At 36.7% G+C, this 16,083-nt stretch overlaps 1 protein-coding gene across 2 annotated transcripts in view; it reads right to left on the bottom strand.

Annotated features, from left to right (window-relative positions):
- Nucleotides 1-8,588: 8,588 nt before the first annotated feature.
- The window catches only part of STAM (signal transducing adaptor molecule), a 34,199-nt gene continuing 26,704 nt past the window's right edge, over nucleotides 8,589-16,083 (bottom strand). For both annotated transcript variants that reach the window (XM_018075612.2, XM_018075613.2), the window contains exons 11-14: nucleotides 16,009-16,063; nucleotides 15,530-15,683; nucleotides 14,851-15,026; nucleotides 8,589-13,736 (exon numbers count right to left, since the gene is read on the bottom strand). In XM_018075612.2, coding sequence (XP_017931101.2) covers nucleotides 13,487-13,736; nucleotides 14,851-15,026; nucleotides 15,530-15,683; nucleotides 16,009-16,063 — 635 coding nt within the window. In that variant the 3' untranslated portion in view covers nucleotides 8,589-13,486. The remainder of the gene's footprint in view (nucleotides 13,737-14,850; nucleotides 15,027-15,529; nucleotides 15,684-16,008; nucleotides 16,064-16,083) is intronic.

The following is a 16,083-nucleotide window of genomic DNA, read 5'->3' as shown; positions in this document are numbered from 1 at the left end:
GCCCAAAAAGGCTTGCCTATATATATCCTTATTTTTTTTTCTGTTTTAATAATTCTCCTGAGGGAGGTATTTAACTACTGCACCCAAAGCAGAAAACTTCTGTAAATCTCTTGTAGTTACAGAAGATGCCATAACTCTGATTTCACTCAGAGCCCTGGTTTATTTCACATTTTTTATAACATGAAGAGGTTACTTTTAACACTTAAAATACTGCTTGGTTTTACAGACCATTGAAGGTTTCTATGGTTCAGTCCTCTCTACAAAAAGCATGTGCGTCCTTCCAGAAATGAAGCTTTATTATTAAAGAGTCATTTTTTTGCACAAAGTCTTCTCCCTTCTTTGTCTTTTCTAATTGCATCACTGACCTCAAGATCTCATTTGCTTTTTTCTTTCAATCTCACTTTCAATTCCTTGAGACCCTGCCCCACATGGCATACCCAAACAGAGTGGAGCCATATTTGACATATTTGGCAGTGAAGCACTAAGAAAAGGGATTAAATACATTTCATGATGGTCTCTTGCTTGCCATTGCTATTCTAAAGTAAAACATTACCCAGAAATATTGACTACTATATTCTATGTTTTGCCACAGATACCTTCAACAGCTGCCCCTTCTGTTCAGTTCTGCAAGACAAATAGGTATTACAAATAAAAAAGGCCAAATACCTGTAGTGAGCTACAGATAACAACTCTGGTCTAGCTGAGGAATTCAGACAAAGTATTTCTGAGTAGTTATGACAGATTGGATCTGCAGACAAGATCCATTTAAAGGCACAACATCCCTTACAGTTTTGCATTGGAAGTCACAGTCAATGAAAGATCAAAGAATCAAAAAAGGAAAGATTACTATTCGTGCAAAGTATATGCCAGAAATGACATCTGTATCAATGCCTGAACACAGCATCCTCCTATCAAAGAAGGTAAAGATCCTTCCTTACCAACCTTCTCAAATGAAACACAAACTCTTTAGGCTTCCACTGCTGTTACTGATCTTATGCAGAACTTATTCTTAATAGAAATTAATGTAAGACTATTGTACCTCAAGGATCAAGTCCTTTGTTTTCCAAGTGATAATCTAAAACTGTGTGCCCCCAATGGAAATAGAAAAAAACCAGACAATCCTTATATTCCAGTAAACTCAGTGCACAAGGCAGGCTGAAATACTCCACGAATATGTAGACAATGCTACAGCTGTCGTGTAGGATTCCAGAGCTTAAGAGGGAAACATGAAAGGGAGTTTTTGCTGACTTTGTTGATAAGAAAGATTCTTAAGCCCACTGGATTTACTGTTCTAGAACATGCAGTAGGGCTGCTGATAAAAACCAGTCTGGCAATAATGAACCAGAAGCTCATATTCCTTAATATATGAGTAGAACATTAAAAAAAATAAAATTGCATATATAGGAGGTCAACACTGTTTTTATGTGACAGCTACCTATATTTGAAACTACATATGCAACTGTAATAGCAATAGTTCTTAATAACAACAGTTCTGCTATGAGTAAGGACACAGAAAAGTAACTCTGCAGGCACTCACTAGCCAGCACCTAAGACCTTCCAGTCCCTCAAATAGGATGAGCAAGTGTGCAGTGCTTCATTCAGTCCAGAGCACTCTGGTGTCATCCCTTCACATACCAGTAGCCCAGTATATGGATGACCCTGTGAACACAGGTATTTGGATTTGTTGGAACACATCTAGGGAATGCGTGGCATTTATTCTGCTTTTCATAAAAACAAACAAACAAACAAAACCCCAAAAACAAAAACATTAACTGAAAATAGTTTTGATCAGAGATGCTACTTATTTGGTTAAAACTCTGACTCAAGTGTCTTCCAGAAAAAAAGGAGATTATAAACTTAATATAGTCAGCACTGCCATAACATAGGCAAGACAAAAGAGTATAAGGTGTTCAACTGACATTATTATGCAAAATTTCAATATATAACAGGGACATTATCACTGTCACAACACACGGATTCCACATATGCTCACACTGTTTAAGCAAGACTTGGAACTTGGAGGAGGGGAAACTGCAAAATACCCATAAGAGTTCTGAAGCATTTTAAAAACTAAACCCAGTAAAAAAACCAGCCAGAAACAAATTAAGTGACCATAAATGCAATGAAAGCAAGAAGACTCCTAACAGATCACAGGGGGATTTTTCAGCAAACCTCTAATAATGAACTGTTATTTCCAAATACTGAGAACCAGTACTGAGAGAACCATTGTTTCCAAAAACTGACTGCAGCTTGAAAGACTTGCTGGGAATTGAGACCAGTCAATTGAGGTTTATCTGGATAGAAATAAAAGGAAAAGGCAACTGTCTCGGTTCGAAGAGGGGACGGGACACGAGGAAGGATGCAAGCAGAGTTCCTTATTCAGGCGTGCCCCCTCTCTTTTTATCCGCTCGGGAGCGGAACGGGCCAGAACATAGGGCGGAGCATGAGACCGACAAGCAGAGGGACAAACCAGCACAGGGACACCGGCAAAAGGGGGAGGAGTGGGGGCAAACTCATGGCAAGCCTGGGCTTGTCCAGGCTGTGCACTGTGCAGTGTGAATACAATGAAACCACATAATAACAGCAAAGTCCACACGACAAAGTCCTGCAAATCGCTGCACGCTTCTCTCCACACCCAGAACTGTTCTATCCTGAATCATGTTCCCTCACATCTCACTCTTTCTTATTCGCTTGAAGCACGGCTAGAAAATATCTGTTTTGATAGTCCTCTTAGGCAACCACAGGAAAGATTAGGAGGTAGGAAGACAGAAAAATAGAAGAAAAACACCAAGATCACCGTGCTTTTGTGTGCAATAGTTATTGATTTATTTGAAAAAGAGACAATAAATATGGGAGAGGGGAAACACTCACTTTTCCCACCCAGTACTAAAGAAAAAATATAGGATGGTGCAAGAGGCTTGTTAAATAGTGTATTTTGAAGACCAGGATGGGCACTCCCAACATGATTACAAATGTGCTCCACTTGTACCCATTGCTGACTCCATATTTTATGAATGTGATTCTCTTTTAGCTGGGAGTTGCCCTAATATAAACTCTATTAAAAAGAATTATCATTACAATTATGCAAAATATTTTTCTATTACTATGAGGAGGGAACAGATTAATAACACAAATGCCATGATAAAAACAGAGAAGCATTGGATTTTTCATAAGTGGAAACTCTTACAAGGTCTATTGCCAATTCCACTTCTTAATAGGGTCAGCTAATCAGGCAGACAGACATTTCCGTCAGAATATTGTGTTCAACACAGTACAATACTTTAAAAGGACAACTTCCAAAGGAAAGCATTTACTTTTAAACACTTAAATCTATTCTATTTGCTCTACTTAAATGGTGCAATTACAGTAATTAGAATAGCCTCCTCCTCAGTAAAGTATGAGAAAGAAGCAAAAAACTGATTATGAGATTTTAGTTGTTAATCTCTAGATCAGTTCCATAACTGAATATTTTTTCCAGAAGTTTATTTTCAAAGATGAGAACAGTCCCGGCAGCTATGACTGACTGACTTATTGTTGGAAGACCTTAGAGTCTTCATTTATCTGTGTTGTAAAAATTGTAGCCCTTCAGTAATGCTTAAAAAGTTATCATTTCTAAGTACTTGGAATTTGGGTGCTCACAGTAATTCACTGTGGAATAAAGAAAACACTGTTTTCAAAGCAGTCTATGGTGTTCTGGAAGTACATCCCTATTTGTCGCAGATTTAGAAAGTTTCTTTTCAGGAAGTTGCAGAAATGACTTATGCTCTTGAAGGACATGCTTTCACTCTGAAAGATATAAATTAATACCTGAAAAACCTAGACAGACTTTGATAAATTCAGGGTTGAAATAGACTGCTCTTACGCTATTAACAATCCTCTTTCACCCACATTCTCCCCCAGTCTATCCCATCCATCCATCTGTCCATGCATGCATGCATCCATCCATCCATCATATGAAGTCCTCAGTGACAAAGTAGAGTTTGAAGAATGTGCAGCCTCTAGCAGAAACAAACAAGACTACAAAAGCTGTCAAGTGCATGGTCTAGCTGGAATGAAAGCTGAATCATCTCTTGGATTGTATAGACATAATCAGATTCTGCATCAAAAGCAGCATGGGCAGACAGTCAAGGGAAGTTGATTCTGCCCCTCTCCTCTGCCCTAGTGAGACTCCACCTGGAGCACTGCATCCACCTCTGGGGTCCCCAGCACAGGAAGGACACTGATCTGTTGGATCAAGTCCAGAGAAGAACCACCAAGTTGATCAGAGGAATGGAGCACCTTTTCTGCAAGGGAAGGCTGAGATAATTGGGATTGTTCAACCTGAAAAAGAGGTGGCTTTGGGGTGACCTAATTGCAGCCTTCCAGCACCTGAAGGAAGTCTACAAAAAAGATGGAGAGAGACTATTTACAAGAGCACGTAGTGACAGGACAAGAGGGAGTGGCTTCAAACTGAGAGAGAGTAAGTTTAGATTGGATATTAGAAAGAAATTCTTTTACTGTGAGGGTGGTGTGGCACTGGGACACGTTGTACAGGGAAGTTGTGGATGCCCCATCCCTGGAAGTGTTCAAGGCCAGGCTGAATGGCTCTCTGACCAAACTGGTATAGGGAAAGGTGTCCCTGCCTATGGCAAGGGGTTTGGAAGTAGATGATCTTTAAAATCCCTTCCAATACAGGCCATTCTATGATTCTATGATTTTTAAAAGCAAACCACACATAGTTTATGATGGACTTGCCGCACATACTACAGTAATTGTGCATCTGAATCCTGCAATGAATAAAATTAGCAAGTAGGATGCAGCTATCAGCATGTATCATTGAACCATTTGGAACCAAAATTTGCTCCACAAGAAAAGAGGTGCTCCTTTCCTGGGTTGATACCTCGCCAATTTCCTTGTGATATTTTACCACTGATGAACAGAAAATAAAGTGAATCAGAAAACAATGATCCAAAGTTAATGGCAAGGTGCTATGTAAAGAATACCCTCTAGGACAAAGGGACACTGCAGAAACATGAAAAATACAAAGCCCAATTATAGCAGTTGTGTGACCAAACCAGAGATGAGGGAGACAGTACTTCAGAGGTTACCAATTGGTTTCTGCATTTCAGAAAACAAGGTAAAAGGCTCCATAAGACACCTGTATAATTGTGGAAGGACAATCTGCAGAATGGGAATGTCCAAAGATAGACAGATATAGAAAATTAATTAGATTTATGATTAACTAACCATTAGTACTTGTGGGCAAGCTTACCCTAAGGACCAAGTATGAGAAAGCATATGAAAGGAGATAACCATTAAGAAATACATATACTACATGGAACTGACTGAATATATATACAGGAGAGGTGGCACTTGTACTCTTTGCATTGCTGCTGCAGTGCAGGATCCCACTGAATGCTGCTCAGGTCAGTACTGTTTACAGATATACAATTAACTGCTTGCTACCTACCATCTGTCCTGAATAAAGAAATCTGAGGAACAAATCTGGTGTCAATTTGAGTCCCATGGATGGATAAATTCAAGGGATTCTAGTTCTTGGAAGAGGTAGTTAGGAACTCACTTAAGCAACCAGGATAAATAGCTGCCCCCTGAAGTGATCAGAGGGACTCTGAAACCTTGGAAGGAACAGCCACCATTTACAGGAAACCTTGATTATCCAGAAGATAAGAAGTGCTCAAGAGTAGAAAGCACATCTGTTTTGAGAGAACAAGCTTACTAAAATAAACTGCTTAATTAAAATTCCCTACTTTATAGATAAGTGAGCAGGAGGAATTTTAAAAATTACTAATGCTATATCCTACTTGTCATTATCTACACAATCAGATAATGTAAATCCTGATTCCACAGAAGCTGCAAGAAATTTGTTACGAAGTGAGATTGTGAACTCCATTAAAGCAAAAAATTATTCACTATTTGTTTTTCCTCACCACACCAGGAGGAAGGAGAGCCCTCTGAATAAACACACTCCTAATAAGAGTCTCACCAGTCTTGATTTCTCTGAAAAAAAAACCCAAACAATCTATTTCAAAGTTTCACATTTCAGTGAGGTGCTTGGTGCTGGCCCTGTGTTCATACATAGGTTCAGAAAACCACGACTTTGCTGCCCTCGGCTGAGCCAAGACTTATTTGTTCTTACATAAACCAACATATTTTTATGAAGATCATTATATTACCTATATTACCCTGGCCACATGACATTTGCTGCAGGGTTTGCCTAACTTCACCACAATGCAACAGCAACAGCTATAAGAGCATGTCACCAGGGAAAGAAAAAGGCTAACTGGGGGGAAATCTTGCAAGTCTAAAAGCCTTTAAACGAAGTGATCTAAATGTTCACACTCCTTTGTGAAGCACAGTAAATCAGGACAGTCTGGCACATAGACTGTGAAATAAAACACCTCTGCATAATCCACAAATACCTGAGGATGCATGAGTCAACAGGGGTGAGCCATCACAACTGGCTAGAAATAGATTCTATTGTGATTTCAGTAGCAGGGAAGATTTGTTTCCTTATTAGTACATCAATCTTACAAAACTGTTATAGTATAAAGTTGAGTGGTCCAAGTATGGGTACACTGAAAAGTTTCCTCTTTTGGTACGTGTGCTTCCTGTAGCCAGAAAGTGGTAAATAGAGACACTGACCAGTCAATGAGTTTGTTCTACTGAGCAGTGTCTCACTCATGATAGAATCTACCAACCACCCAACATGTTCCTGCTGGATTCTGCACCTCTATGAGGGTCCAAAGTACAACTGCTAAGGTAGTAGATGTCACCAATCCTGGGAACGTGGGGCATAAGCACCAACCTGCACTGTTTTTTAGAGATCAAAGGTGCATGCATAAGGACTCAAAACTAATCTTTAACAGAGTTAGGCAAAGTCAAAGCAAAACATGAGATACTACAATCGCTACATTCCTTATATTATATATTGAGACTGTACTCTAAAGCTGCTCTAAATTTACAACTCGAAATACTTATTTGCCTTTTTTAACTCCATATGATTATCTGCATTATTGCATGTTGCCCATATATACTCCCAACGTTGATGTGAATTTTAAAAAGTACAAATCAGCCTTAATCAGTGGAAGTTCCTCCACAAGTTCTCTCATAATGGCTTAATTCTCATTTCTCACTTAAAACATAGATCCCAAACAGTATCAACCAAAACAGCCTTGACTGAAAATAATCCAGATAATTTAAATTTACAAGTATTGAGAGAAATAAAAGTCTATCCTGCAACAGAGTAAAATAAGATTTCAGAAAACAGTTACAGTAGTAAGGCAATTCATTAAGGTCCCCAGCTTCATAATGTGATATGAAGTGAGTGCTGTGAAGACAGATTATATATGAACCAATTCTTTAGAAGTTTAAGTGAAGATAATTGGTTTCATTGCCTTAAATATAGATTGATGCTTACTTTACCTCTTACGCAGATTCAGGGCAGCAGATTTTACAACAAGCTTTAAATACTACACAACAAACTCTCAAACTATTTTCATCATAGGCATCTCAACGGAAATGCTTTCCATCCAAAAGGGGCAGTAAATTCAACATTAATTACCCCTCCCTGTTCCAAAACAAAACATGCTTAATTTCTATACAATCTGTAGGACTTCTAATTCTACCAACCGAATAGCTTGGATATTAGGAAGAAATTTTTTACAGAGAGAGTAATCAGATAGTGGAATGGGCTGCCCAGGGAGGTGGTGCATTCACCATCCCTGAAGGTTTTTAAGATGAGACTGGATGTGGCACTTAGTGCCATGGTCTGGTAAAAATGCGGTGCTGGATGAAGGGTTAGACTTGATGATCTCAGAGGTCTTTTCCAACCTGTTGATTCTATGATTCAAAGAATAGATATTCCTTGAAAGACAAAAATTATCATATTGAATTAATCCACAGCCCACATGACCTCTTGTTCTAAGGTGTTTAGCTCACATTTTCAGGAAGAGACCCTAAGAACAGACCAAAGTGATACTGCTGCCAAAGTCCCACAGTGATCTCAGATGTTTACATTGGTTTAAGCAAGAAATCTACGTTTAACATTGCTTTAAGAACACAGCTGTCAAGCCTCTTAAGTTTCAACTGTGTCAGCATTTTAAGTATTTGAATATTCATAAATCAGTTTTTAGCCTGATGCTCAACTCATTTCACATAGATAAACCACCAAGTCCTACACTATTGTTTGTTACTGTCATGAGAAATGGAATTAACTGTCAAATGACGGTGTAAACTAACTGTTAGGGTACCATAGTATCTGCTACATAGATCTGTAATCAAATATATACATTAGACGGTATAGATGCAGTTGTTTTCATTTCTACTTTACAATCCCTTTAATATTCATGTTCTATTTACCAAAAGTGGATATGCAGCATACTTGAAGTAATATGTACAATATATTACTTGGGTTTCGCTGGAGGAAGTTAATGACAAATTTTAAAGCAAAAATAATGTAATATGTGAGTAAGCATCATACCAAAAAAACCCACAACCCTCCACCCAGGATAACCAAAAACCCATCCAGCAAAGGAATTAATTTTCAGATTATTCTTCCATTAAATTTATAAACTGACTTTGCAACGTAATGAACTAAATACTCCAACTTTAATATTTTGCATTCATACTAAAAACAATTAACAGTTTTTACAAATAGTGTTATTTACTAAAACAATTCTTGTACAACAGTGTAGTATATCTAAATATATACATATGCCAACATCAAAGGGAGCATCAAAACAAACAAAGCCAAACAAAAATGCACTTTGCTACTGTGTACACTTTATTAAAACCAAAGCAGACTGCAGCAGGTTTCTTTTTCATGACAAAGACAAAAATTATTTGGATTCCAGAAGGACATGCAGGATAGAAGAACAAAAGCCCCTACCACCTTTTTGCCAAGGCAGCAGCATAAAAAGGGATCTTCAGATCTGCAATTTTACATAGTAGCAAATGGAATGTTTTTAAATACAACCATCCTAATTCAAGAAACAAGGCTTCAAAAATGTAGATAGTGTTTTTTACATATTGAAGGAAAAAGTTCAAATGTCAAGGCCTTCTCCATGTTTTCCTACGGTTTTGGACAGTCTATGTATGAAGGTCACTATTCTTCATTGCAGCCAAAAATGAGAAAGGAGTAGTTGTAGTGTGGAGTCGGTCAGCTTTACTAAGATTGAGTAACAGAGAAAAAAATGATTCTGCCTGCTGTTAGTAATGGAGGTTTCTGTAACTTTTACTCTACCTTTTTCTTTAAAAATATCTCCTCCAAGGTTTTAACTGGAAAAATTATGCTCCCTTGTTCCTCAAAATAGATACATGCGTCTTCCTCAAAGGAAGCTGCAGTTGTGTAATTCAAAGCGCCAGTGTAGCTGCTGTAATTAGAGATATCCTTTTTCATTCTGTGAAACCCAGCAGAGAAGGAATAAGGTAAGACCTTTGTATGTGAAGACTGCAGAGATATCTTTGAAATGTGAGTGAAAAATAAAGTGATTAGAGAAAACACTAAAAAAAATTGGAGAATGAGGTATTAAGCAGTTCTCCAGTGTAAATCTGATGTTCCTGCCATCTAGATGAAATCAGAGAACTATAATAGCAGCCTAGATTTAATCAGCAAAATAGGTACATGGTATTAAGAGCAAATTGATCACCTTCATTACATCTAATCATTTTCAATCTGGCAGAATTTTCTGAAGTTCAAATTCATTTCAGTTCTCCCAACTCAAAGTTCATGAACAGTAACTGTACCATGAGGGCAGCATGCTGCCACACATCTGTTGAGAAGCCTGCAGTAATTCTTACATTTTGCTCCTTTTTACTGTTGTTTTAGTGCTGTCTATATGTGTTCTGGCCAATTACATTAAATACACATCTACACTAGTACCATTTACTAAACAGAGGTGGACAAATATGTTGTGACTGTTCCTGGAGCTGAGCACTTTGGAACACACTGCCACGACATCAATACAGCAAATTTCAACACACTGCCTCAGTTTTTTTCTGGGATGTTTTACAGTAAATCTTAACACCTTTGTTATGCCCATATAAATTGAGATGATACATGGGGTAAACAAGTTTTACTTATAGAAGTGAAATGCACAGAAGGCACTTTCCAGAATTTGCTCCAGTTCAGGCTAACCAAGGTACTGAAATACCCCTTCTGAAGGTAATTAGCAGTTTTGTATTCCTTAGTGAAAGGGTAAGTGACAAAGGCTTATACAAAATATTTTGAAAACATTTCAGCCTTACATCAACAATTTACATGTAAAGAAACAAGGAATTCAAAAATTAGGTCTTCTATTGGAACATGAGTAACATTTCCAAGGATTCTTAACTTTCAAATAGTTTAACTTTCTGACATTTTATTTAATTGCTAAAAAGCTTTTCCACACAGTAGCTGCATGTGTACTTTCCTCCATTCACCCACATTTCTGTGTTCAATACCACAGTAAGGTGGAACATACATGAACTTGGTCAAAACAACGCATAAATGACGAATCTGAGAATCAATCACGGCAGAGAAGGACCAGCAATGGCATCTCCAGGTTCATGATACCAAACGCACAGAGAGGAGCTGAACTGATATAAAATTTCTAAGTTATCACAGAGAATACAAGAGGATGACTGAATGAATTCATGCAATGACAGCATCTAGCAAGGTAGGAGAAGGCATCACTTTAGAGTATTGAGCATACAGGACACAACCAAGCAAGAAGACAAAATTAACTTTTCTGATGAGAAAAATCAACACAAAGCAACACAGCTCCAAATTTAATTTAATCAGAAAATTGCAAGTGAAATGGAAAATGTAGGTTGCAGTAGAAACACTAAGACTCTGAACCTAAAAATAGCGACCTACTGCACCAGCTGTAAACAATGAAATCTGAACCAAAATCAACTAAAATTCCCAGTCTGTTACAGGGGATAGCTTAGAGCAGTGACTTTACTAAAGTGTCCATCTTTTAGTCAAAACTTTCATTTTATTGAATTTAGAGGGGCATTGAATTTAGCAAGTGGTTTTTTCGGTCATGATGAATATAAATGAAAGGTGATTTTAATTTTCATAAACATGGCTGAATGCCCAAAATAAGCAAGTTGGACAGGAGAAAAATTTAAGATATACCTAAGGTTTCAGCATTCAAATGAGAAACCAGGAACAAGCATTTCTGTATGTCAAGAAAAGACTCCAAAATTTTAAAAACAATGACAAATTAGTAAAAAAAAGTATGTTTGCTGGGTCTTTTCTGTACAGAAGTTCCACAGGCTGTTAGTGAACATGTGGCACAACATGTGAAAACCTAAGAATAAAACAGTCAATATCAGCCACACTATCTCGATGTTTCAAGCTTCTCTTTGAATCAGGGACTAAGAACTATAGAATCAAAAGTTATTTTCACTTCTGTGTATAAATGATACATTTCTATACACATTGTATATCTGATTTTGGAATAAGGTACTGAATGCATACAGAGAACACTAAATTATACTACATGTCTTTTCTAAAGAGATCACCTCTTCTTCAATCCTTAAAAAATTGTCTATGACACAATATCTTGGATTATTATTTTTTTCCTTAGTATTTCTTTTCAAATTCCACAGGCTTTTGTGATGCTACCAAGTACTGAAGTAATTAATGACAGTTTGCGAGGGTGCATAAGAATTCTAGAGAAAAAAATGTGAAAATACTAGTATTAGAACAATCAGCTGGCTAGAACATCTCCAACTGGAACAGATCAGCTATGGGCATGTTTCGTAACCACTCTCGTCAAAAGTTATGCAAAGTAGTCAGCTGAAAGCATCTGGCAAAACACCAGTGCCAATTAAAATAGTGAAACAAAGGCATGTTAGGTAGCTGTGAACAGATGCAGGAGTGTATGGGATAACTGAGGTCATTTTATAGTATAATGTACAATGGCAACATTTAATTCCAGAAGTATCACACTAAAATATAATACATATAAGCAAACAATTTCTGACACACAGTAACAACACTAAAAACACAGATCTGATGTTGAAGCCATCTATTATTGCTTTAAGAGGAATTAAAGTAGCTGGAAAAGACAAAACCAGGATGCATTACTAGATTGAATACAAATGCAAAATAACAACAGTCTTTGTAAAAGAAACTCAGACCAAGCACACCTAAAATGCTGCCTTCAATTACCATGTTTCTTTTGTAGCACCTCAGCCACAGAAACAAAAAACCAGTGCCTTAAAGAGCCAGCTGACTAAGTTACTGAGAAACACAAGGGTTTAAAACAGGCTAATACATGTTGCTGCAGAAGAGAATTCAAAGTAACCTGAATGTCGATTAAAATGAGATGCTTCATAAACTATTGATACTACAGAAGGGCTGATAAATTCAAATGGTACAACTGAAAATTGAAACAGACATTTAAGGCAGAAGTGTTTGTGTTAGAACAGTAAACAGAACAAATTGCTAAGCAAGGCCACAAGAGATAAAACGAAGCCCTGAAGGTTTGTTCAGCAAAGCGATTTAAATGTCCATAATTCTCCATGTTCTAATTAAGAAGACTCAAATAAAATAGTGTAATTCATGTTGTGTGTTCCAGTTTAAAACTCCATTGTTTCTCTTCCAATTCAATTCCTCTGTCTTTCTTTGGTGTAATCTCTACCAACACACAGAGAACATAGTTCTAGTTCTCATTGTAAAAAACAACTTGGAAAAAATAAATTACATGCTTCTCATGACAAAATGCAAGATCCTGATCTGTTGCATGGTCCCATATGTTTAGCAGCCTCTGAATAGTAGTTTTAAGTTATTAATTATGTCCGAAGCAGAATCATAATTTGCTGTTATCCCCCCAAATCACTTACTAGTTAACGAGTTTACTTTGGTAGATAAGCTATCTAATAGTCATGATACACTTGTGTTCAATTCAAGAAGTAGTGAAACCTAGACTCAGATAAGTTTGTAAATTCATATACAGACCCCAGCTTGCAATTGTAACCACGATATGCAGAATTACTGCTATTCCTGCATTGGAAAATGACATCACATCTGTCTTAAAACTACACAAAACTATGAAATATGGTTGTCAGTTCATGATTAAAATAAAATAGTAAAGTAAATTATTTTTAAACATTGTGTTAAATATATTCACACAACCACCACAGCTATACGAAATGGGCACTACTGCAATCACACACTATACGTACATAACATATATGCCACAACAGTTTGCAAATGTTGAGTTTTCACAGACTAGCCAATTTTACCATACATAAATAATCTTGTACCAATTTTTAGGCATTTTAAAAGGAAGTAAATTTCCTAAATATATCAGTTCCTCTGCAAAATTAAAAAAAAAATCCTAAAAAGTCAGTGCAAATTGAACTTGTTCACCAAGAGAGATTCTTATTAAGCTGAGGATAAACAAAGTTTAAGAGATTAAAGGAAGAAACTCATAGAATCGCCAACTGCCTTTAGCAGAGGTTAAAGAAGATTAGGAATCAGAAGTCCTGGATCCTATAGTAGAGCCTTCTGTGAGTAACTATGCTGTGGTTGCTGAGGTGGTGGAGGCTGTGGTTGTTGTGGAGGTGCTTGCTGACTGCCTGCTGTCTGTGGCAGAGCTGTAGACGCTAAGTTATAGTTTGGCACCTGGGACATATTAGTTCCAGCATTCTGATAAGCAGCAACATCAACAGTAGCAGGTGGTGGACTATACACTGAAGCCTGGTTAGAGTAAGTACTTCCAGCAACAGAACCGACCATTGCACTGAAAAAAAAAAAAAATTAAATTTACAAACAATTTACCAACAGAACAGCAAAACTTTACCGCTTCTTCAGTTGTTCTATATATACAAACAAAAATCTCTTAACACAGGACACCTTGCATATTTAAAACTATAGTCAATGAGTATTCCCATTAAAACTCAAACACACTCCTCAGATTTAAACACACCTCCCATGGATTTAAAATTAGACTGTGAATCTATACTTTTGTTTTATTTTAAGGTGCAACATGGAATCCAAGTGAAAGATGAGGCCATCTGTCTTCCATTTTGTTCATAGAAAAAAACAAAACCCAACCGAACTATTTCATAAACCCAATCAACTGTTTTAAATAGCAAAACAAGTCAAGTGAAGTATGCAGAAACTCACTTTATCAAGGTATGCCTTACTATACCAAATAAGTAACTTTGGGGGACAGAAATTATCAAATATATTAATGACTCAAGATTGATGTCTCTCCCAACTTTCTAGAATAAAATTACTTTACACAGAGAGTAAAATAATAAAAAAAAGAACCAACAAGCCAAAATCCCAAAATACCCAAATCCCCTAATCTTTTCCTAAAGCCAATTCAAAAGTTTTTCACAATATAGGTAGCTTAACCAAAACTTAGCATCTTCGGCCATCTACCCAATGTAGAAACCCTCTTGTAAATCCTTTATATGGGCAAGCTGCATAAGCTTTAATAAGTAATCATAGCCCATTCACTTCTTTTCCAAAATGAGTAGAATTCTCCCCATTCTTCTATGGTAAGATATTTGAAAAAAAAGAACTGTAAAATATACAGAAATTATGCTAAGCCAGCAAGAGCAGCAGATAACCTTCATCATTAAATGTATATTAAAAGTTACTACTAAGGCATGTCTATATAATTTTCTCTATTTTTTTATATAAAAGAAATATAGAGAAGTTTGACAGGAATTTTTAACAAATACATGACACCAGTAAAAAGTACACTGGAAATAATTGCACTAAAGTATCTTTCAGTTGTGTTTATAGTTATACTTTTGTAAGGAAAAAAGTCTCCTTTAAAAGTTATCTGTAGTCCTTTATGTTTAAATTGATTTAAACTTGAATAGGAAAATATTTAAAATTACTTCGTGTAAGATGTCTGTGCAGGCTGACCAGGCAGTACTGAGCTGGCAGATGGAGTAACTGTGCCTTGGCTGAGAGAAGGGAGCTGTTCAGGAGGAAGATTGTAACCTTGAATATGGCCCATCTGTGCACTCCCTGCTACCAAGTATGCGTTACTTTGAGTTTGCCCCGGATAAACCTAGGAAGTTAAATAAAGGAATATTAGAAATAAAATACAAGAAAATTTGCTATTTAATATCTGACACTAGACCTTAAAGATAGCCTCTCAACCCTTTAATTTCCTCTAATTTAAATTACTGAAGTTAAAAATGGTAATTCTTTCATGGTAGCATTTCCATGTTGATGACTATCTTTGAGTAGATAGAGGAGGGTATAATCTTAACCAGGAATAGTACTTCCTCGGTTCTTTACTTTCTTTGACCAACTATGCAAAGCCCTGGCAGTTTGAATTTTTAATTTTATGTACAACTCAAAGCCCAGGACGGGCTTTTTCCTTGATCAAAAGGAACTGAACAGACAAAAACTAAAAGCGTTAGAATCTGCAAAAGGAGAACATCCAAAGCTTGCAGCTGAAATAAAACATTTTTATTTTTATTTGTCTACGTGTTGTGTTGAGAGAAAACACCGCTCAGTAGGTATGCACTTGCTAAGGTCAATGGCTATTCAAGGTTACATACATACCTGAGAGCCAGAAACACCAGATGACTGCATGTAATACTGTTGGTTTTGGAGTTTTGCGTACATGGAATACATTGGGTCCTCATTCACCAATTTGTTATACAAAGAAAGAGCCTCCATTGCTTTAACATTGAGCTCTGAAAGTTCCGAATGTTTCCTAGAAAATATATCTTACAGTTTATTCTACAATTTAGATAACTTCAGTATAGAACAGACAATACGGAGATATTTCATGAGGTGTGATAAGCAACATATTCTTCCTGTGAAGTCATGTCTGACAAGAGCATCAAATGGTGCAATACTATAAAATATTATGTGACTAGAGGGAAAAAACCTTCAGACTTCTTTCCAAAGTAGAAACTACTAATAAGTACACCTATTTTCTTTGCCAATATTCATAAAAATTATTAAGATATCATTAAGTAATAAGACTGGTATTTCTAAAAATGAATTTTGAGTCAAAATACATGACTTTTTTTTACCTGTCTATATCTTCCAACTTTTCATCTATAAGAGGTCCCATCTGGTGGCACATTGCTAGAAAAGAAAGACATTAA

Source organism: Manacus vitellinus, unplaced genomic scaffold, assembly GCF_001715985.3.
Source record: "Manacus vitellinus isolate BGI_N305 unplaced genomic scaffold, ASM171598v3 scaffold_3_pilon, whole genome shotgun sequence".
NCBI classification, from domain to species: domain Eukaryota; kingdom Metazoa; phylum Chordata; class Aves; order Passeriformes; family Pipridae; genus Manacus; species Manacus vitellinus.
This window is presented reverse-complemented; position numbering and strand designations above follow the sequence as displayed.